Source organism: Ictidomys tridecemlineatus, unplaced genomic scaffold, assembly GCF_052094955.1.
Source record: "Ictidomys tridecemlineatus isolate mIctTri1 unplaced genomic scaffold, mIctTri1.hap1 Scaffold_36, whole genome shotgun sequence".
In the NCBI taxonomy this organism is placed as follows: Eukaryota; Metazoa; Chordata; class Mammalia; order Rodentia; family Sciuridae; genus Ictidomys; species Ictidomys tridecemlineatus.
Window position 1 is genome coordinate 810998 of NW_027522439.1, and position 24167 is coordinate 835164.

The 24167-nt window shown below is 37.2% G+C and overlaps 1 protein-coding gene across 5 annotated transcripts in view; it reads left to right on the forward strand.

Annotated features, from left to right (window-relative positions):
- Window positions 1-24167, forward strand: part of LOC144373343 (transport and Golgi organization protein 1 homolog) — a 101543-nt gene that overhangs the window by 47603 nt on the left and 29773 nt on the right. For 4 of the 5 annotated variants that reach the window (XM_078036431.1, XM_078036430.1, XM_078036428.1 and 1 more), the window contains one exon: window positions 22915-23001. In XM_078036431.1, coding sequence (XP_077892557.1) covers window positions 22915-23001 — 87 coding nt within the window. Of the gene's footprint in view, window positions 1-15529; window positions 15664-22914; window positions 23002-24167 lie in introns of all 5 variants that reach the window. The other variant, XM_078036432.1, reaches the window with a different exon arrangement.

Consider the following 24167-nt stretch of genomic DNA (forward strand, 5'->3'; position numbering starts at 1 on the left):
AGCAAGACCCCCATCTTAAAAATAATAATAATTACTGATATCAAAACACATCTCAATCATTATGATAGTCACTAACTCTTCATTGTTTTCCTTGAAACTCTAATATACAATTAGTGAATGTCAATTTAGGACTAATTGTGCTGTGTTATAGAGGAGAAAGCTGATTATAATAGTAAATGAAATCAGCTATCATGAACTGATTTGTGTTTATTTAATTACAATTATCATGCTGATGACTCTATATATTAAGTCTCCACCTATAGTCCCCTAGGTGCTAATTTTAAAGATATGAGTTTTCATTAAAAATAAGAAAAGAAACCCCTCTATGCATTTCAATAATTCAAATTGTATCATAATTTGACTATTAACACAAGGGAAAATCAATGCAACTAATTCAGATTTAAATTCAAGATTACACAGTGCAAAAGAGGGAATAGTCTTGGAAAGGGAAGTAGAAAAATGTAAGATCCCTCTTAGAGGTCAGCAAAAATAAATTAAAAAATGTGATTTTTTTTAAAGGTAGTGTTAACTTGAAGTGGAAAACAAAAAGCAAAAAACCTTTGAAGCAAAGTCAGTTGTGTTTACAAGGACCTTTGAGTTTCTTTGATGTTTTAGTGATTCTGGTTTTTAAAATGTTGATTTGTGGAGGATGGGCACAGGGGATTGAATCTAGGTGCTTAACCATTGATCCACATCACCAGCCCTTTTTTTACATTTTTTTTTATTTTGACATAGGAAATCCATAAATTACTTAAGGCCTTGCTAAATTGCTGAGGGTGACTTTGAACTCAATATCCTCCTGCCTCAGCCTCCAGAGCCACTGGGATTACAGTGTGCGTCATGAAGCCTGGCCTTAAATGTTGATTTTATAATCCTTTCTTTTTAGCTGATAAGAGAAATTACAAAATACAGAATACTTGCAAACTACAAAATATAGGATACTTACAACTAAAGGTGCTTTGTTAAATGATCAGAGTTTAACTAACTCTGCAAGTGACTCTCAAGCAGTGACTCTCAAACTGGGAGAGTAATACTAGTCTTATCAAGAGAAGTTTAGAAATGCCTGGGGGCATTTTGTTGTTGTTTCACCATCACTGAGGAAACTACTAACATTTTTTGGCCAGGCCCATAGATAGTATATAACCTTCAGCTAGTAGGAATAGTCCAAACCAAAGTACCAATAGAGTTTTATCAAGAAACCCTGGTGCAAAGAAGTAATCTACCAAGGAAAACACAGTTGCAGTTAAGTAAGAGAACAGAGCAGGTGCCGGGTGCAGTGCTGCATGCCTGTAATCCCAGTGGCTCTGGAGGCTGAGGCAGGAGGATCATGAGTTCAAAGCCAGCTTCAGCAAAAGTAAGGCCCTAAACAATTCAGTGAGACCTTATCTCTAAATAAAATACAAAATAGGGCTGGAGATGTGACTCAGTGGTCTAGAGCCCTTGAGTTCAATCCCTGTTACCAAAGAAAAATAGACCACCCAGGTGACTTGTTTGTACCAGTAGGTCTACCTAAAACGAAAAGGGATTTTATGCAGTCAAATTTTTTTATTATCCATTTAAATATAATTCTTTATTTCTTTATGTTTGTCAAGAAGTAAGTATATTTAAGATAACAATGAAAAATAATAAAAGAATGACAAGTGTAGGAACCTAATGATGACTTACACTTTTTGATTATAGACTTGAGATTCATCAAAAATGACAATGCAATCCCTAGCTATTGCAACAGAAATCTTAACCTCTGAGTGAAAAAAAAAGAGGGATGTTGAGATACCTTCAATCATCTTTTCTCACTTCTGCGTAAGTACCAAGAGAGGTTGGCCAAAAATATTTTAAAACCTAAAACATACTATTAAACTTGGCTTTTCTTTAAAATAAGTGCAAGTATATGATATGGCCTAGTGTTAATTTACAATCCCTACTTTCTTATGCTGCGACTGTCTTTAAGTGTGCCCAGTTTGAACTGAGATGTGCCATAAGTCAGATATCAAAGACTTATTATGAAGAATGTAAAATAACAGTTATATTTTTATTTTGATTACAAATTAAAAGGATGACATTTTGAATATATTGAATTATGTAAAATGTGTTATTAAATGAAGCTCATCTGTCTTATTTTTTAAAATATGACTTCTAGAAAATTTAATTTACATGTAGAGTTAATATTATATTTCTATTGGTGGTTCTAAGGGATCAGTGAGAAATAAGAGAAAGATCATGTTCAGATTCCCTATTTCATCATTTGGGTTTGATGTCATTCACTGATCTTCTTATGTATTCCAAACCATTTCAAATTTCATGTGGATTTGGGTAAGACTGAGATTTCATACTAATCACAGAGAACTTACTTTCCCATATATGTTTGTTCAGTGTCCCCCACTGAGTATAGTCTTCATAATAGTGTTTATGGTCCTGTTTCTAATTTTATACTGCATGCATCAGTTAAAATGCTGAAGATTCAGGAGGGTTTGCTTTGCTTCAGTGTATGCTCTGGTAGACTATATGTTATCCCGAAGAACATATTTTCTCCTCCACTCTCCCTGTCTCCTCCAAGAGGTGCTTGTGATCTTCCAAGCACACTTTGGGAGGATGTTATCAGCCTTACTTTGTTTCAGTGAGAAGAGAACAGTTTCCAGAGTAGGAACTATCTAAAAATGTCTCCTTAGTAATGAAAGCATTTATTGCCAAGACTTTTGTTGCTTTGTCAATTGTCTATATTGGCTGTAACCGCCAGGATTTTGCTGTTTAATTATTTAAACCACATAAATGGGCAATCTTTCATATATTATCTCTATTTCTTCTTTAAAAATGAATTATAAAATTTTAACTTTGACCCATATTTGTATAGATGAAATATCTGAGACTCAGAAAAGTTAATGATTTGCCTATAGTCACACAATTAGACTTCTGACTACAATCCTTTTGGCTGTATTCCTTACTTCTGCTGTTGTTCTCGTAAGGAAGTAATTTATATTTCTGAAAACTAAATGGATAAAGCCCAACAGTGCACTGTGGAAATTGAGATGTGCAGGCCACAAGTCCCCAATGTCTGTTCTGCATTTATTTCAACACACCAAATATTTGACCTCTGTGAAAAGAATGCCAAGGTAAATTAGGCAGAACCAGAAATAGGAACTCATATACATGCCATATATTAGTGGCAATTTCAGATGTTTGAGTTTCTTTCTTTGTACAGTTGAAAGTGAAATAATATTTGTCAGGGCTAGACAAACAGTAGATGCTGGTAGAAGACCTTGCCTTGTATATGACTCACTTCCATTAGTACAGTACACTTCAACATGACTTTTTAAATGTGGGGAGTGCCTCAGCTCTACTCATTATGCCCAGCCTAAACCTCCATCTTCCCTGGATTTAAGGACAAGATACTTGTTTAAATTCCACTTAAGTTATATGATCCCTTTACTTAAAGTCTAATATTTTATGCATTTTTATTCTATTAAGTCTAAATCCTTATGCTTGATTTTCAAGGAATTTCATAATCTGACCTAAGCACACAAATATGTCATCCTTTATAGAATCCTTTCCTCTTAGCAAAATGAGGTGTCCTTACTTTCCTTTAAACATACTTCTTTCTGCTGAGTCTTTTATGCTGTTTAATTCACTTGCCTTTTATTCTCTTTTTAGAATCTGAATCCTATGTACTTATCCAGGTCTAGCTCAAATCCCAAGACTCATCTCTTACTTTTAACTCTTTAGTGTTTACAATTTGTACCAAAATACATTTTAGCATTTATTTTGTGGCAGGGTAGGGCCCTTGCCACCTCCCACTACACTAACTTTTACCAAGGAGGAAACTGGTGTTACCAAGAAAGACCTGTTTATAATTTAGGAGTTCCCATTCTCGAGATTATAATGAGGATCTAGAGTCACCTCCACCCTTGGAGATAGATCCAAGATTGGGGTCCTTCGGCACAGGTGTAAAGGTTGATCCATTGCCTGAATCTCTTACATTGGCACAGAAGATGATGTACACACACACACACATACACACACACGCCAAAACTCAGGAAGGAAGGGAGGAAGGAAGGGAGGGAGGGAGGGAAGGAAAGGTGGGCAGGCGGGGGGAAAGAAGGAAGGAGACCCTTTGAAATCCATTGAGAAATGATACTGTTCTGGTCAACCTCACAGAAAATGGATATTTCTTGTCATTTTCTGACTTACCATATTGTGACCAAGCATAGTGCTATTATTTTATTTTTTTACTAAGACCTTTACTAGGATTCACCTGGTTTATAACTTTCTACCTTTAAATATAACTGAATCTGCTGGAAGGTGGTGGCAGAGTCTGTAATCCCAGATATTCAGGAGGCTGAGGCTGGAGGATCACAAGTTTGAGGTAAACTTGGGGAACTGAGCCAGACTCTGTTTCAAAATAAAAACTAAACTGGGCATGGTGGCACACATCTGTAATCCCAGTGGCTCAGAATGGTGAAACAGGAGAATTGGGATTTCAAAACCAACCTTAGCAACTTAACGAGGCCCTGAGTAACTCATTGGGACCTATCTCTAAATAAAATACAAAAGAGGGCTGGGGATGTGGCTCAGTGGTTTAGTTCCCAAGAGTTTCATCTCTGATAGCAAAAAAAAAAAAATTAATAATAAATGAATAAATAAAATAAAAAGGGCTGGGGATGTGGCTCAGCAGTAGAGCACCCCTGGATTTGTACTAGGGAGTACAAAAAAAAAAAAAGAATTTTCAATACATATTACTTTTTGTCTAGTTTATTTCATTCAGAATCTCCCTGTTTTTGCTATTATCAATAGTTCTTTATTCTTACTAAGTATGTTTCCAAAATTTATTGTCTATTTTCCTATTGATATACATTGGGGATTTTTTTTAAGTAAACCAGGTTATATTTATACAATTATTATAAATTAAATATTAAAAATTATTAAGCAATGAAAATAAGAAGTACCTTCACATTCAACAACTTGGATAAATCTTATAAAAATACATATGGAGCTAAAAAAGCCACATACCAAAGAACACATGTGTATGATTACACTGTATAAAGTAACAAAACAGGCAAATATAATCCTTGTTATTAGAAGTTAAAATAGTGCCTAAGTCTGGGGGAGTGGAGGGAATAATTAGGGGAGCAATGAGAAAGGGCTCATGAAAGTGCATTTGATGTCCAATTTCTTGACCTGGGTTAAGGTTCAGTGGATATGTTTACTTTGTGATAATTCATTGTGCTATACGTGATTTTCTTTTGTCTGTTATATTTAATAAAAGAGAAGCTCTATTAACAGTAAAAAATCAATCTCTACATTCATGTAATAGTTAGTAATCAAATGTCTACTATATGGTTAATATGAGTATAAGGGTTCTGAGGCATGTAAGACAGACATGTTCCCACAGTCCAACATTGGGGATTTTTTGACTATTACAAATAAAACCACCATGAATAGTTGTGCACAAGTCTCAGTGTGGATGTATGCTTTTATTTCTCTGGAGTAAATATCTCGACAGATGTGATTTAATTTGTAAAGCAACTGCCAAACAGTTTTCTAACAGTTTGTGCCATTGTTTATACTACATGTTATAGTCTGCAGTTCTAAGAGAGATACCATAGTCTTCATCTTTGTCAACATTTGTTATGATGAGTCTTAAATTTTGTCCATCCTACTGTATGTGTAATAACATTGCAGTTTTGATTTACATTTCAACTTATGTTGGATATCCTTTCGTGTGCACATTCACCATATTTGTGTCTACTTTGGTGAAGAAAAAAAGTCTTCTGCCCATCTTTTCAAATTGGGTGATTTTTCTTATTAATAAGTTGTAAGAATCATTTGTATATCCTAGATATCATTCTCTTGAGAGATATGTTTTGCCAATACTTTTTCCTAGTCTGTCAGCTTACCTTTCCATTTCCATAACAATGAATATACAATAGACAAAGTTTGTTGTTGTTGTTGTTTTTGGTACTGGGGATTGAACTCAGGGTCATACCACCACTGAGCCACATCCCCAGTCCTATTTAGTATTTTATTTAGAGACAGGGTCTCACTGAGTTGCTTAGTGCCTCACTTTTGCTGAGGCTGGCTTTGAACTTGCAATCCCCCTGCCTCAGCCTTTTGAGCCACTGGTATTACAGGTATGCACCACCACGCCCAGCATGAGACAAAGTTTTTGAGGAGAGGAAAAAAGAGAGCATGAGGCAGAGAGAGCTAGTTAGTTTTAAAAGCCTCTGCCAAGCAGCTTTTTATATTTTCTTCCAGAAGTTGTATAGGTTTAGCTGCTACATTTAGGTCTGTAGTCTATTCCTACCAGTAGTGTGTGAGGGCTCCCATTGATCCACATCCTTGCCAACTTATTATTATCTTTTTGATTATAACCATCTTGATAGATGTGAAGTAGTATCTCACTGAGGTTGTACATTTCCCTAATGGTGCTGGGTATCCTTTCATTTGCTTATTTGCTTTTGCATATTTTCTTTGGAGAAATGTCTATTCTAATTTCTTGCCATTTGTCTTTTCATATTGAACAATAAGAATTACTTGTATATTCTAGGTAGTTATATATATTCTAACTACATGAATTGTAAATGTTTTCTTCTATGATTGTGTTTTCACTTTCTTCGATGGTAGCCTTTAAAAGTTTTAAATTTGATGAAGTTCATTACTTTATTATTTTTTCTTTTGGTGCTTGGGCCTTTGGTGTCTTAAATACGAAGTCATTGTCTACCCCAAGATTTACCTATGCTTTCTTACATTTAGTTTTGGTTCTTACATATATATGTGTTGTCCATTTTGAATTCTTACATTTATGTCTGTGGTCCATTTTGAGGTAATTTTTATGTGGGGTAGGGCTTAACTTAATTCTTTTGCATTAAAGACTATATCATTTTCAAATAATATTTTCATTTGGAATGCAATTCTACGATATCAGTTTTTTTTTTCTTTCAGAACTTGAAAATATTGATGTACTGTTTTCTGGTTTGCATGGTTCTTGAATGAATTTTGACATTTTACTTTCACTCCTTTGTACATAATGGTATCTGTTTTCTGTAGATGCTTTTCAATTTTTTTCTTAGCACTGGTTTTAAGCATTTAGTGTAAATTTGTGTCATCTTTATCATTTTTCTTATTCATTGAGCTTTTTGAATCTGAGTGTTCATCAGATATAGAACATTTTTATTTATTTTTTCTTCAAATGTGTTTTTCCCACCTCTTTTAGGAACTACCATAACATATATATTGGACTGGTTGAAGCTGTGCATACTGATGCTTTGTTCAGTTCAGTCTCTTTCTCCGTGTTTGATTTTGGAGTCTTTATCACTGCATATTCAGTTTGCTGATATTGACTTCTTCAATGTTGAATCTGCTGTTAATCTCATTCAGTGTAATTTTCACCTTAGCCATTGTTTTATCTGATTTTATCTAATTTTATCTGTTTTATCTAATTCAGACATTTTTATATCTTTTTTTTCTCCTTTACATGCTTATGCTTTTCCATAGCATCTTGAACATATGGTATACAACTGTATTAATGTCCTTGTATAATAACTCTATCACAGTGTAATTAATGATCATTTTTATTAATTTTCTTTTCAACATGGGTTATATTTTCCTCGCTCTTTGCATGCCTCATACATTTTTATTGGATTCCAAACATTGTGAATTTACGTTGTTCAGTACTGGATATTTTGTATTCTTTTAAATATTCTTGAGCTGTGTACAGCTTTTTGCTGAACTATCTTGGAAACATTTTGTATTCTTTTAAATATTCTTGAGCTGTGTACAGCTTTTTTTCTGAACTATCTTGGAAACATTTTTATCTTTTTAAGATTCTGCTAGACAGGAGTTACCTTCAATCTTGGGCTATTTTGTCCCTTTTACTGACTATGTTACTTGATGCCCTTTTATTATAGATTTTCCATTCTAGCTGGTGATTACAAAAATTGATCTGCATGCCAACAATCACCACCACCTTCCATTCTTTTCCTTTCTGAAGGTTCTTTCTCTGGCCTTACATGTGAGCCCATTGTTACATAGCCGCAGACTTCAGGGGAACCCTCCATAGATGTCTAGAGAGCTAGTGCATGTACACACTCTCCCTCCCTCTGCAGTTCTCTACTCTCTCCTTTATTCTGCTCTAGGACTTCTAGCTGCACCGATCTCTTCAGAGTTTAAAATCCATCTCTTCAACTCAGGAGATTTTCTATTTGAGTTTCCCTTCTCTGGATGTGGCCTGAAAAATTCTTTCCAGGGAGTAAATTGGGATAATCCTAGCATTCATCTCATGCCTAACTTTATCTTAGAGATCACTCTTATGCTGCTTATTATCTAATATCTGAGAACTGTTGTTTGTATTTTGTCCACTTTTTTTCCAATGTTTCATATGCGAGGGTAAATCTGTTGCCCCTCTTGGAGAGATTTAGTCTTCCATAAATGTTTAACACTATTCTCTGGCACATCATTTACAATAGATGAGGCTCTTCCTGGTAACAGCAGTGGTAGGCCTACTGAATGCTCCTAGGCAAGTGCCTTCACAAATTTCCAATGGTATATGTTATTATGCTGCCAATTATTTGTTTCAGATATGTTTTTCTTGTCTCATTTAGATTGTACTCTGACATTAGGAACCCTTCATATCTTAGAATTTTATGTCCCCTACACCCAAACTGGTCACATTTACCTTTAACAATTACTCAACCCTTACCCCGTAAGAATTCCCTTTGAGGTATTAAAGAATAATTCACTTGAGATTATTTATCTCCATGCCAACAATCACCACCACATTCTATCCTGTTCCTTTTCTGAAGGTTTTTAATATAACCTTATATTAAACATGTTAAACATCAATGCCACATATTTAAATGCTATGAGTAAAAGTGAATGCTGATTCATCCACTAATTGTATGTATCCTGGTAGAAAGAACTACCACTACCTTATTGCGGCCAGTTGAGAAATTTTCTTCTCATTATCCACCAGACTAGTTAATATGTCTTTAAGGCAATAAGTTTAAAAAATAATACTGATAAATCAAAATATTGAAAACTCTACAAACTAAGCAGCTAGTTCTTCAGTAACTGGAAGCACTGACTATGCATATAAAAGTATATCTGATTATGAGTCAAAGTAAATATCAAGAAGGTAATATGCAATTAGAACATTTTGCTCTTCTGATTTTTCCACCAATGAATTATCATTAATTTCCATTCTACAATAAGAAAAAATCTACAACATACCATATTCTGTAATAAGAAAAATAAGAAAAAATTAAAACTAGTTTTAAAAGATCTACTTAAATATTCCAGTATCATGTAACCAAACAACTACTCTCCACACAAGTATGTTTTTATTCAACAAACACATTCAGGGGTACATTCCTGGAGTTGAGGATGCATGCTGCTGAGAGGTGGACCTTAAATGCCTTGTTCTCATAGCTTATTTCCTCTCAGTACTATTTATATATGGGGGCTTAATAGTTAATATATGTGTTTAGGTTAATAGTGTAGTATATTTATAATATTATTGGAACCATGAGTTTATCCAACAAATCATTTGTTAACTCTCTCATACATTCTAGGCATTTCCCTAGTCACTGATGTAACAGTAGTGAACAAAACAACTAATTTCGTGCTCCTGTTGGAAATTGTGTTTGAGGTTGGGTCAGAGCAGTCAAGTAGATAAACAAACATAAGGCAAGTGGTAAGAGAAGTCTAAAGTGGTAAGGCAAGTCTGAAGAGAAAGAAAGGCAGGGTAATGGGCTTGATAGTCATGGCAAGAGGCTCTATTTTGTGTAGGATGGCCAGGAAAAGCCTTTATCACATGAAATGCCACTGTTACAGAGACATGATAAAGTGAGGGGGTAGTTAGTTAGATGATTTGGGAAGTTAAGGTTGAGGCAAAGTTGCAAGTGTAAATGCTCTGAAGCAGGGGTGGGATTGGTGTATTTAAATGGAACTAACAGACAAGAGAAGAATGTTAGGAAATGGGGAGAAAAGGATGAGGGGAGTCACATTGAATAAGAACAGTCCATAATAAGGCAGGCCAATCCATAATAAAGTCATGGCTTTTTTTCCTTTTTTTTTCCTGATACCAGAGATTGAACCCCCAGGGGCACTTAAACACTGAGCCACACCCACAGTCCTTTTTAAAATATTTTATTTAGAGATAGGGTCTCACTGAGTTTCTTAGGGACTCACTACATTTCTGAGGCTGGCTTTGAACTCAGGATCCTCCTGACAGCCTCCTGAGCTGCTGGGATTACAGATGAGTACGACCAGGCCTGGCTAAATTTATTGCCTTTTATTTGGAAATGGGAAGCTATTGGAAGATTTTGAGCAGAGAGACACAATCAAATTTATATTTAAGAATATCACTCTAGTTGCCATCAGGACAATAGATATTGGGGAAAATGAGGGCAGAAGCAAGGACAGAAGAAGGCTATGGGAATCATTCAGGTGACTTATGATGTGGGTTTGGCCTTTATATTGGCTTAGCAGATGCAGAGGAGTGGTCAGATTCTAGGCATGTTTCAAATGCTTATTTGGAAAGAAGGAAGTCAGAAAAATAAATAAATAAAATGCTTTATAATTTATATCAAATTCTAGAAAATGCAAAACAATCTATGATGACAGGAGATGTTTGGAGACAGCCCAGAAAAGGAGAGGGGAGGGATTACAAAGAAGGATGAAATACTTTTTTGATTTTGGTGATAGTCTCATGGGTATATTCATGTCAAAACTTATCAAATCGTACACCTTAAATGTGCAATTTATTGTAGGTCAACTATATCTCAATAAAATTATAAAAATAAAGACATAATATTGTCTAATGGACTGGAGTTGGAATGTGAGAGAAAAGAGATCAAAGGTGGTTTGTAAGTTTTGGGCTTTGAGCACCTGGATAATGGGAATTAAATTGTCATTCTTATTTCTGAGATAGGGAAGACTGAAAGCAGATTTTGAGAGAAAAATGAGTTCAGTTTTCAACATGTTGTTAGAGATGCCTACTAGATACATTTTATAACATAATAAATACATGGTAGAAAAGAAATGAAGAATGACTCAGATAGACAGTTTCTCTGTATGATCCACTGGTTCTCCAGAAAGCGCAGAAGTACACTGGACCAACGGGGACCTCTCATGGCCCTGTAGACAAATGTTTGTGCACACCTTTTTTCCCATCGTTTTCTTTATTTAACATTATGAACATGGTGGACTACATTCTTTTTTCTAAGTTTTAAAGATTCAGTTAATTTGGAGAAACAACTGATGGGTTCATTGTTGGAGGTTGATGAATAACTTTAGCAGAGACTATAGTAACAAGCCCTTGGTCACAGACAAACGAGAATGGCTCCACCCAGGATGGGAGCATTGCAGACACTCTTCCTTGGGCTGGCTAGCTTGTGCCTTTCCCCCCTTAACTGTACATATCAGTAATTCAGCTATATTATGATTTAAATCAGATTTTGCTCCTCTTGTCAGAAAGTACAATTGCTTGTTAGTTGATAGGTTGTGATGAAAAGGAGTCTACTCCTTGGGCTTGATACTTAGCTCCATTGCTCACTGGATGTGTGACTGCCTCAATTTACTCTAAAATAAGGATTGGAATAGGACCTACTACTACTGTAAGGTACTATTGTTATGAAAATTAAATGAATTGATATGTATAAAACCTTCAGAATAACAACTGGACATAAAGAAAGCATTCAAGAAATGTTAGCTACTAGCTTTCTTCTCTGACAATCGGTTTTGTCAGTTGGTTCCCACTAAGTTGTGGACTTTTTTGGACCAGGATCAGATATCTTCTCTTTTGATTTTCACCCATTCCCACACCATGCTAGGGCTTTGTCCAGCGTCTGGCATGAATGGTAGCACAAAATGAGAGTTAAAAATATGCTTTTGAATTAAATAATTTCTTCCCTTACGGATAAAGATAAGAATCTCAAGATCTTAGCCTGAAGACTAATGTCCATCTCTGCCCCCACCTGTCCCCGCCTTAAAAGAAAGCAGGCCACTGTCTCCAGTTTACACCCTCACTCACAGTTCCATTCACCTTCCCCTTTCCTAATCAGAGGGATCTTGGGGTGGGGCTTCAAGGAACCTCTAGGAGTTTGAAGGGGAGGGAGCCTGGAACCATAGACTAGCTGTGACAAGTCAGGGGTGGGATTTGGTAGTTCAGAAAAGGAGATACCAGACCAGGAATGGGGGATGGGAGTGATGGTGGAGTGGGCTAGTTCAGGATGAACCAGAAATGAGACGTTGAAGGACCAGTTGGCGGGGAGGGGGGGGGATGGGTGGGTGACTACTAGAATCATGTGGAGGGTCGCTTGTGAGGGCACAGAAGCAAAGGCAGGTGATTGGACGAGAAGGAGAGTCCTAGTTGCCAAGGCAGCGACTAGAGGAGAAGGTCTTCAGTTGAGGAGAAGGTCTGGACTAGAGAAGGACGGAGCTCCAGCTCCGTGCGTTCTCCAGTAGAGTCTGTGGACCAACCCCCAGATATCCCTGCTGAAGTGTCACCCGGGAAAGGCTTAAGCCTTCCCTGGTGCCACCCCTCTGCACTTGGCTACCCACACGCCCCCTGAGCCCTACCTCCTACGCGCCCACAGACGCCCGCCACAGCCTACTTCACCGGCTCACCCAGGTGACCACAACATGGCTGTGGCCCAGGTGCTGGTCTTCTGGCTGTTCATGGTGCTCTTCTGGCTGTTAGTGCTGCGGCCGAACTGGCGAGTGCCGGGCCAACCGGACCCAAGCACCGGCCAGCGCTGGTCGAAACACAAACTCTGTGCAGACGACGAATGCAGCAGTGAGTGCGCAGGCGGGCGGGCAGCCCAGGGTCTCCACTGTGGCTCTTTGGGGCCGCATGGGGCTCCGATCTCCCAGTCCCCAGCCCCGAGGGCTGGGTGAGGGGGGTCGCAGGATGACGGGTGGGGAGCAGGAGTGACAGAGCCTCGGGACCCTGCGTGTGTCCCCTCTGGCTCTGCTGGCGCCCCAGCCAGCCCGCTCGGGTTGTGGGGGGCTTCGACTCCCACTTGTTGCGTTTTATTTTTCTCTACTGACTGAGGCGGGGGTTGGGAAACACGATTCCCCAGGGACAGCTCTCAGTTTATTCCCTTCCAGGATTCGCCTAGGATCTCAGTGGGTGATGGGGTTGTGCCCACGCTGTAGCAGAGCGCTTTTCTGCCCCCTCTACAGGGACCTGGGCCGGTGCAGTATCAGGGCAGATGCTCTCCAGGGCTCGGTGGCCCTAATTCCCGCGGCAGGTTGATGGTGGGGCTCCTTGGGAAAGGCTCACTGGCCCCTTCGTCCTTTTGCTGCACTGGGGATTGGGCTGGTTTTGCCTTTTAACAGGGACTAGAGTTTAGGCTTGGGAAGAGCACCGAGTCCAGGCACGCAATGTGTTCCGAGGTCTCGGCCCCAACTCTGCTTCAATCCTGTCATTTCTGTGCATAGAAGCCTCCCTTCATATTTGAGGTAGGGTAGCAGGTGGGCCAATAATCTTTTGCTTTTGAAAGAGGCCAAGGATCTGCACCAGCCACCTGGGAACTGCAGCCTCTTCTGTGCACAGGAAGCGGACAGAATTGCTTCCCAGTCCTGGATTGGAGGTGGGCAGTGGGGAGGATGTAGCCATTCAGATTCAGATGAAGAGGTTTGTTGCAATAACAATAATAAATACTCCAAGATTTTTATAAGCCAATTCAGTTTTAGACTAAGTCACTAGTGTTGTTGGAACCTCTTTCCTCTATATATTTACTGGCCCAGAATACTTCTTATGGACTCCCGCTTGGTTTCTAGTAACCTTGCAACTTGATGACCGTGTTGTCCATAAATTGTAAGCAGTACATATTTTAAAATATTCATGCTAAAACGGCCAAGAAGTTTACCATTGAGCTCTTTATGTCTAAATTGGTGTTACCAAAACCAAATTTTGTAATTTGAATTGTTTGTTCCACTCCAATAAAGAAAAAAGATGTCTCCAATATATGTTAAGAAGTTCCTAGAGGTAACCCTAAGGCTGGAATAAAATAAACACTCAGAGAAGCAAAGCAGCTGCCATGATATTTTCTTTCATTTTTGCTATTCTTTGCTATTGAGCGCTATCCTACGTGGGATACCTGGACAATCTCATCACTGATGCTTCGTCAGTACTATGACATGGTGTTGGTTAGGTTCAGTGGGGTAACATAACTTGAGAAATGGCCTGTGTCCAAACAGATGTGACCAAAAACAACAGGTGGGTCTGTGTTGTGTTGTAGGAAGTAGTGAGGTGTGTATGTAAGGTGTCCTTGTGTGCCTTCCAAATAAGTGCTCAAAAAAAAAAAAAAGAACTAAATAGGTGCTCCATAGTATGCATTATGTTGTCACCTAATAAATTGCTGATTTATAAATCCTCTATGACCTAAGGGGGAACAAGAGAAACATTGCCATTTCCACTTGTGATGAGAATTCCCCACCTTAAAGTGTCTCTCACCTTCAACTTGGCCTCTTAATTACATATGAATTAGGATGCTGACAGTTCTGAAAATAGTCCTATTTTAGCTTCAAAAAAACAAGTTACCCTCTCCAAATCTGTGTTTGTTCCTCAGACATATATTTTTATAAAACAAACATTCTCATGTATTTTACTTCTAATTGGCTTTTAGAAAAAGTGTTTTTTTCCATTTCTTTGTGCTTTTTACATACATCTATTGTCCATTTCATCTTAAATCAGAAACTGTCTATTTGGTCAACCAAAAGAAAAATGTTGCTTCTACCAGTTTCTAGATCAATTGTGATCCTAGTCCTGCATTTTAAGCATGAAGGTATTGCCTGACCTTTTCTCGTGGTTAAACTTGTTCCTTGTCAGATAGGATACCCACTTTTGATTTTGTTTATTAAAAAAAAATACGAATGAGGATGTTTTGAAACAATCTTAATGTTGGATATAGTCAACAATATTTGCTCAGAGAAAACATATTTCCTGGTTATTTACCCAGATCCTGAACCCAGAGACAGCAACTCTGCTGCAAATGAAATTGACAGTGTTTACGGCTACATGGTAGCACTTGCAGCCACTTAAAGGTAATGTCTTTTAGCAGTTAGTTCAAGTTAATTAACCCCTTGGGGGTTCCTGGATATTCTAACCTCTTCCCTATTACCTCTGCATGAAGCCATACTTAAGCCTGTCCATGTCTACACTTGGATTTACATATTTGCAAAATGAAGCTTTCTATGATTATGAAACAGAAAAAAATTGAGGAGGCCTGCAAGAACCAAGAGTTTCACTGAAACCAGCTATGGTTGGTGGTAGCCACTTTGCTTTTTATTTCTCAGCACAGAGAAAAATAGAGAAGCTTCCTTTTCCCTCGTCTAATTGCAGGGAATATTGTATTTTATAGCAATAAAATCTCTAAGGATTTTAGATACTTTGAGCAGGTGAATTAAAAGTGATTCCAGAGAGTACTGATTTTTGTTCATAGTGGGATTCATATTTCCTGATGAGTCAATATGGACTGTGAAAAATCAAATCCTAATGTTTGTTTTTTCTTTTTTCAATGTTCATATACAGTGTTAATGTATCGAGGTGAAGCTGTTGAAGATTTCACAGGACCAGATTGTTGTTTTGTGAATTTTAAAAAAGGTGACCCTGTATATGTCTACTATAAACTTGCAGAGGTATCACCAGAACTTTGGGCCGGAAGTGTAAGTAAAAGTTTGACAGGTGTTATATTCTTACTTTTGATGGGTAGCAGTGTAGATTTAAATGACTGATTTCTTGGGGTCTTTGTAGAGTTAACCTGACCTCTTTGCCAGGCCCTGTGCTCCAAACACACCTTAGGCCTGGCACAGCATAGAAAGTCAGGAGACTTTCTGAAACAGAACTGAACTGGTTGTGGTTGCTACCCCTCACATCAAGTTCCAGAAGGCTCTACACATCATAAAGGTCATCATGATGAAAACCTGACAATTCTTAGCTTTGCTGCTTCAAAAGGGAAGGATTCATGGACATTAGAGTTAATCCTGTAAATTAAGTCTGAGATAGTAACTCAGGCATGCATATTTAAAGTTGATTTTTTGTGTATTTTACCTAATCATTTGTGCTGTTTTTACTCTAAAAAAGCAGAATATTATGTCCATTGTGTGCTTTTTTTCCCCCCTTTTTTTTCTTTTTTGCAACTTCTGGGTCATTCATTTCCTGCTTTTCCTATATTCTATGCCTGAAGGTTCCCCCAGGGGTTCTACTTCCAGCCAGTTGTATGGATCTTCTGATGAAAGACATGACATTGTTTATATCATGCTTTGATATTTTAAATGGGGAGATTCACTAGGAGTGTCCTCCTAGTGGCTTATGAGTATTGTCCTTTTCATTTAAAAAAATGTGATATGTGGATTGTTTACGTAAAATAGTAGCAAGGGTCTTTGATGACTGTAGGAATGTTCCAGTTTAGAGACATTCCGGGTTGCATCCTTGAAAGTTCTCACCCTAAATAAAACACCACACAGCAGAAAATAAGACAGAAAATAAGAGTAATCCCTATGGAAAGCTAGTTTCATTTTGTTGCCATTTCTGACTCTTAGGGAATGATCTTGAAACATGGTGCCTCTAGGTACAAACTTTATATTTAGACAGAGTCCCAGTTGCAGTACTCCATATAAAGAACCATCTATTGTTTCTTTCAAGTATACCAAATAGGATTGGTAACCTTTAAACTTGGAACTGTTTTTCCATGTACCTAAGTGGCATTTTTCATGTAGTAGTCGTCTTTCTTTCCTTCTTTGAGCTTTTGGATAAATGGGCTTGATTTGCATTTTCTCCTCTCACATTGTAGCCTGTTAACTCTGTTCATCCCTAGGACTCTTGCCATTCTTGGTGGCAGCACTCATCCTGTCTTCCTGAGGAGCCCTGCTTTCAGCACCTGACCAGAAAGGATCTTTGCTGACTGATGAGTGTTTGGGTGGCACCTTGTTTGCATTGCTCCTCTGGCATTCATTTGTCTTCTTTGCCTTCAGTCAGGTTGTGTTTTATCTTAGCTCCCTATAAAATGAAAAACTCAGTTAGGAAAGGACCCCTGTCTAATCAATCTTCCTTTTGAATATTTCCTTTCAGGGCACTGGCACTTAAGTACATTTGTTCTGATAGTAGCTTCTGCAGAATTTGTTCTCTTGTGGCAGTTCTTGGCTCCCCACCCACAAATCAAATCAACACCACCTTGGCAGGGATGATGTATGGAAGCAAAATTAGATATAAAAATTATTTCCAGTCATGAGCCTCCATGATTCTGCATCATTTTTTTTTCATATCACAAGAAATGGGATACCACCCAGTGTGTAATTATGGAGCTTTATATAATCTATGGTCTCATTTGACACAGATTAAGAAGAGATAAATGTGTTCCCTTTCTCCATACGTCTCTGGTTTCTTTCCCTTTTCCAAATTTACCCTTAATAGAATTTTCATCAGAAGGGAAAAGTGTATTTCCCCTCAGACTCGCCTCTCATAAGTGTTATACTTAAGAAATTAAAAACTCTTTAGTTTTCAAAATGATTCTCCTTTTGAGTTTTCAGTTTTCATTCTGCAATGTTGTTGGTTTTCTAGAGTCTCAGACTTTATCTGCAGTGATGAAACTTTTAATTGCTCCGTCTTATCTAATCTTCATGGCAGTATTCTACCACTAATACTGGCTCTCAGATGGTTTCTAGATATAACAAGAACATTCATGAATGGGGATATTTTAGAGGTAGTAATAAGATGCCTTTTTTAATTTTCTTTTTTTGTGCATTTGATTTGCCTATCAGTTTCCTTTAATTATTGGCAAGAATCTTCTGTTCCTTTTAGTCAGTAGTTAGTAATAGGAGTGTCTTTCTCAAGGGGAACTTTATATACCTTTTGTACACTTTATGTAACTTCATATAATTTAACTGTTGGTGCTGAAAATAAATGGGGTTCTTTTCTGCAGAGGATTTATTTTGGGTGAAACTGAAGCTTGATATGTGGTTTCATATGCATTATATTGTAATTTTATTTTCTCCCCTGCTGAGGGCCATTGTCAAGTAGGAATGAAGCTTCAAAATTTCTTTGCCAGCATGCCCCATGTTAAATGGATTTCACTGTTGACATTGCATGTAAGGTGACCTTGCTCAAGGACCAAGGCAGATCCGGGTTTAGAGCTGATCAGGTTTGAGGAAGTATCCCACTCCTTAGGGTGTTCCCGGTTTAAGACAAAAGGAGTTTTAGGGAAGTTGGAGGTTGAAGATTATTGCTGCTGGGAGTAGGGCGTGCCTGCAGCCTGAGTTCCCGCTGAGTTCTCCTGGAGAAAAAGTTTTTAGGAGGTGAATTGTTCGGGAGATTGGATTGCCCCTGAACCTGTGTGGAGGCGGTGTGAGTTGGGAATAAAGAATTGCTGTTTGAATCTACAAGGCTGTGAGTGCCTCCTGATTCTGTGCCCAGCCAAGACTGCAGCATTAATTTTCTCCCCCCTTCTGATTAATTAAACAACAAGCAATGTGGCTAAAGGACCGTGCCTGGTAGGTTGTCCAATTCAACATATGGTTCTTACCCGTCATGGGAGAACTGACCTTTAGACGTCAGTTTCCTGTCTTGGGTTGAATCCACTGCAACCAGATCAACCCGTCACTGACTACCGGTCCAGCATTCAGCCATGCTTGTGGATAGGCCTAAGCACCAGTGTGGGTGGGTGAGGTTCTTGCCTCACCTCTGTTGGCCCCCAAAATTAACCTTGGTGCCAGTGGGGGGGTGAGGTTCTTGCCTCACCTCTGTTGGCCCCCAAATTTTAGACCATCAGTAGTAGAAGGGAGGAGGATACAGAAATGCCACGACACCAAGCCAATTGACGGCTCCTTTGGAAAAATTGTGTCTCTGGTGACACCATCAGCAAAGATGCCAGCATTACCACAATTAACATGGGGTGCGCTGGCAAGGAAATTGCATCACTAGTGACACCATCAGCAAGGATATGCCAGCAGTACCACAATTCGCTGCACCAGACGATAGTTCACAATGCATGCAACTCATATATAGTCCAAGCAAGTTCTGCAAGCAGTTCAAATCGGAGGAGTCTATCAATATGTTCATTTCCTCCCAAAGTAAATCAAGTCCTTGATTGAGCATTACTTGTTGAGTTATATTCATTGATGCATCAGTTTATACAGTTTACTGTGATAGCTATCATAGAAGCTGTAGTTTGGTTTTCTTAGTCTTCACTGGCACTGGGATGGAGATGGGAATTCTGGCAATGATGTTAAAGAGACATTATCCTGAACAGAATTATTAAATATAATGAAAAGGAAAAGTGAAAGTAAACAAACAGATCTGTTAATCACCTTTAAAAACAATAGTAAGCAAACAGATCTGTTAACCACCTTTGAAAACAATCATTAACAGCTGTTTACCTAATTTAGATTAAACCACTTAAATCACGTGAATAAAAAAAAAGAAAATTCGGATCCATTTTTTCATGAGCGCTCCTCATATAAAAATATGGACATACACACATACTGACATGCAACACAAAACAGTGCACTCATAACATACAACACATAAGACAATAATAACAGCCTTGTAGCTTTACCTAGGTAAAATCTCCATTGCAATGTTTTAAAAACTCCACAGTCAAAAAATAAAACACAGTCAAAAAACAAAGCTGATCAGAAAAACATTAACCTAGGTTTGTATGAGCTCAAAAAATAAAATAGAACTTTATGATGTGGGAAAAAGGCAATAATAAAATAGATATTGAAAAAAGGCACCGTGGTTAATCACTGTCGCAGATGTAAGAATAGCCAAGCTGGAGCTCTGGATATCAGCTGTTATGGATTTGAGTCAAATTATCTTCTTTTTGGTCTGTAGAAATTGTTTTAGTTAGTGTCTCTGGAATCTAAATCGGCTGCTGTTCTCCCTGTGGAAACACAAAAACAGAACCCCGACTCCAGACAAACACTGGGTCAGGAGCTTTCCAATGTCCTGTTAGAATATCTTTCCAAAGTACCTTAGGCTTACGTACATTTTTTGGATACATATGTCTTTCCGCAGCATTAAGTCCTGATGAATCCAAATTTAAAAAGTTTAGAGTAAAAAAAGGGTTATTTTAAGTTTATCTTTGGGGGATATATACCCCTTTAAGATCCTTTTAAATTTAAGTCTTTCAAAAGCATTTTGCCTTAGTTTTTAGAATTACTTTAGTCCTTTTAATTTTTAGATGTGGTTTGAAACCATAGTTGTCTTAGCCCTTTGTATTTTCTATCTGAAATACGTTTACTTGACATTTTTAACCATTTTCCATCTTATTTCTATCTTCTAGTTTTCTTCTAAGGTTTTTATATTTACCCTTAGTTGCTTTCTTCTCTCCTAGTTTTCTTTCATTTCCTATTTTGTGGGTATAAAATTCTTGTCTTTCTACATCTTTTTATCTTCCTATATCTTTATCTTTCTACATCTTCTCTCTTTTTTTTACCTTTTTGTACTTCTGTTTTTGAAGTTTTCCACTTCAAATTTTTAATCTTCTTTATCTAAATATTTTATCTTATTATCTTCCCATTTTCATGGGTTGTATTTTTTTTCCTCCATCATGAAGGCATCTTAACCACCTTCAATTTAACCTTTTAAAGCTTTTTGCAATGTACTTAGACATTTTACAACTTTTTACTTTACCAAACAAAGATTATCTCATCTCTCTCTTTTTAGTTTAATAAGTACATTTTAATAGTTTGATGAGTAGAGCAATCTTTTTTCCCGCCATGAAGGTATCTCAACAACCGTCAATTTAACCTTTTAAAGCATTTCATTTATCATCTATACTGTACTTTTAAATGTACTTTTTCACCACCTACAGCTTCACTCTTTTAAACGAGGCTTAGATTTTGTTTAAATCGCTTAATATTAGTTTACATGGCTGCCCTTCAACCAAAGGCTCCTTTTTACTCCATTAAGAAGCTTTGTCTCAATCTGCCATGTACAAATACCTTTTTTTTCTTTCTACCTTTCTCAAGCTTTTAAATTAAATCTAGTTTCCTCAAAATCTTTTTAAATGGCATTTTACAACTTTTCACTTTACCACACAGAGATTATCTCAACTAGAAACATTTCTTTTTCCTTTAACCTTGTATATTAAAATATATTTCCACATCTTGAATCTTTTTATATCTCTTTTTTAACCATTAACCCTTTTTATAAATTCACATTCTAAAACAACCCTTATAAAATTACTCCACTTTAATAAGATGAAATAGTTTCATGTTTTTTAAGGTACTGTTATACTGTAATTGAAACCCAGCTGAAACTTCTTATACTCTCTGTATATAAATTACACATGATAGAATCTTAACACTTAGTAACCTTGTTTCAGCAAAGACACAGACCAAAGCAATATTAAACATTTTTCCATTTGCCAATTTATGAAAACACACATAATGTTTAAATATATTACCTTATGGAACTTAATAAGTAAAGAGTACTTGATTTCATATTTAGTGGTTGATATTTTAACATTTTAGCTTTGTAAATGAGTCAGCTGTCTGTAAAAACCAAGACAAGTATAGTGAACAGAACTAGTCATCTCTTTCTTGTAGAAGAAAAATCCTTCTACAGGATACCATAATGGTCCCATCGATATACTTAATAACTCATCTTTATAAAGCCATGGGCTACATTTTTGTATTGTAGCAACATATGCCATAGTTTTTCTTGGTCTTACTGGGGTACCTCCTTCCTCTAACAATTTTTCTTCCTTGGAGGCGAACAACTTCAAACCTTGAGTCAACCATTTTTCTTAGTTTGCCTGAGAAAGTTCTAGGAACAGGTCACTTGAAATGAAAACAAAATAAATCAAAACAAGAACACATTGTTTTTTGAAATGGTCACACCCATTTTTTTGCTCTCCTTCAGGAGAGAGCAAATTCACTTACCCCCAAGCTTCAGACATCCCACGTACGGGCCACCATAATGCCACAGTCTTGGCTGGGCACAGAATCAGGAGGCACTCACAGCCTTGTAGATTCAAACAGCAATTCTTTATTCCCAACTCACACCGCCTCCACACAGGTTCAGGGGCAATCCAATCTCCCGAACAATTCACCTCCTAAAAACTTTTTCTCCAGGAGAACTCAGCGGGAACTCAGGCTGCAGGCACGCCCTACTCCCAGCAGCAATAATCTTCAACCTCCAACTTCCCTAAAACTCCTTTTGTCTTAAACCGGGAACACCCTAAGGAGTGGGATACTTCCTCAAACCTGATCAGCTCTAAACCCGGATCTGCCTTGGTCCTTGAGCAAGGTCACCTTACATGCAATGTCAACAGTGAAATCCATTTAACATGGGGTACGCTGGCAAGGAAATTTTGAAGCTTCATTCCTACTTGACAATGGCCCTCAGCACTCCCCAAGTACTTGTAAAAGTAGATTTGGACAAAGCTAGGAAAGCATATACTATCAATACATCTGCTATCGTGGTAATACATTTTAGAGATTTTTGTATTGTTTTTACTTATTAATTTTTATGACTGTTGTGTATTGGTTAAGAAAGACAAATATTGGTTTATGAGCAATGCTACAAAATGTACAGGTAAATTCTTGCTAGAGGTTATTTGGAATTGCATTTATAACCAGCTTTGATTTACATAGTTTTAACCATATAGTATCCAATAATCTTCTATGCAGATCTTTTATTTACTTCAGAAGTCTTAACTTTATATGCTCTGTGTTGAGAATTAAGCTAAATGTAAAAAAGAAAACTTCAGTGGTTGGAAATGTTGCTTTAATAGTTCTGTACTTAATTTTTATTTGGAATAATAATCTCAGTGTAATTGTTATAGCAACTTTCTTTCTTGGTTATACCATATACCTATCTATTATGTGTATATTTCCTGCCACTTCTGAGAAATCTCTTATTTATATTCCTTGTACAGAATTTATTTGATATTTGTCTCTTTTGCACTATAGGTTGGCCGTATGTTTGGATACTTTCCAAAAGATTTCATCAAGGTAGTTCGTGAATATACTAAAGAAGAGCTACAAATTCCAACAGATGTAAGTTATGGATTTCTTTTTTGTTCTCAATTGTAAACTGGCTTATAAATCCATCAGTTATATTCAGTTAACTGCTTCTGAATGTTTTATAATGTGTTTGGGGGGCAATCTAACATTTGTGTGTCAGATTTTCATTTGAAATCAGACTACCTGTAAAAAAAAAGTTTGAAAGGCATTCAAGGGTGATTATATTATAATCTGAGAGTTGTCTAATATATTGAAACAGATATTCTAAGAGGCAAATAATTTCATTTTACAGGCAAAACTCATTGGATAGTTATTAGACATTTTAAGTATATTTAGGTTAAATTAATAAACTCTAACTTTTATACTAGGCTAGAAATATGTACTTACAAAGGTTTTCTTATTCTTAGTCATATATGGGATCATAGTCATGTTATAGATTTGGAAAAGGGGACCTGAGCGTTTCAGGTGATATTCAGTCTCAGATCTTTTAAGGCCCCAACTGCTTCCTTTATACAACATTCCTGTATGGTGCTCTGACTTAAATTGATTTTGTGACTGAAAGGATTTCGTGTTCTAGAATTCTCACTTCAGCTGATTATTTTCTAGAGTTTTAAATTGTATAGTAATTGATGCCCACCAACACTGAAACATCTTTGGGCAGCTCTTTGTAGTGGCTGTAGAATATGCAAACTGCTAGGCTAGGACAGTTCTTAGATTAGATGGACTGAATGGATAAAGTCATCCGGTTTGTTGCTGCTGTTCCTAAAATTTCTTTATAATCTCAGGGGCCATAAAATCACTTCTGTTGCTTGTTGGACTTCATTGTTGGTAAAGAGAGTTCTTGGGATTTAAGCTGTGACAGCAGTTCACTGATTACAGAGAACTCATTTGTTTTGAACTCTGCCTTCTCATTGTATTTCCCATTACATGCATCCCTCATGGCTTAGAAATGCATGTGATGAGGAGAGGAAATCACTCATCCCTACTACATTGAACTGCCTCCCCCACCCCCGGAACCCCCGCAGAATATTATGAAGATTTAATTAGGAATGGAAATTTTTTAAAAACATGTCCATTCATACTATGGCTCCTTTTATATCAATTTGCTTACTAGTAGCAAGAAGGAAAACTAGATAATATACACATAATCCTGAGAGAGATCTTAGTGACTGTGAAACCCTGATGAAGAGAAAGGTGTA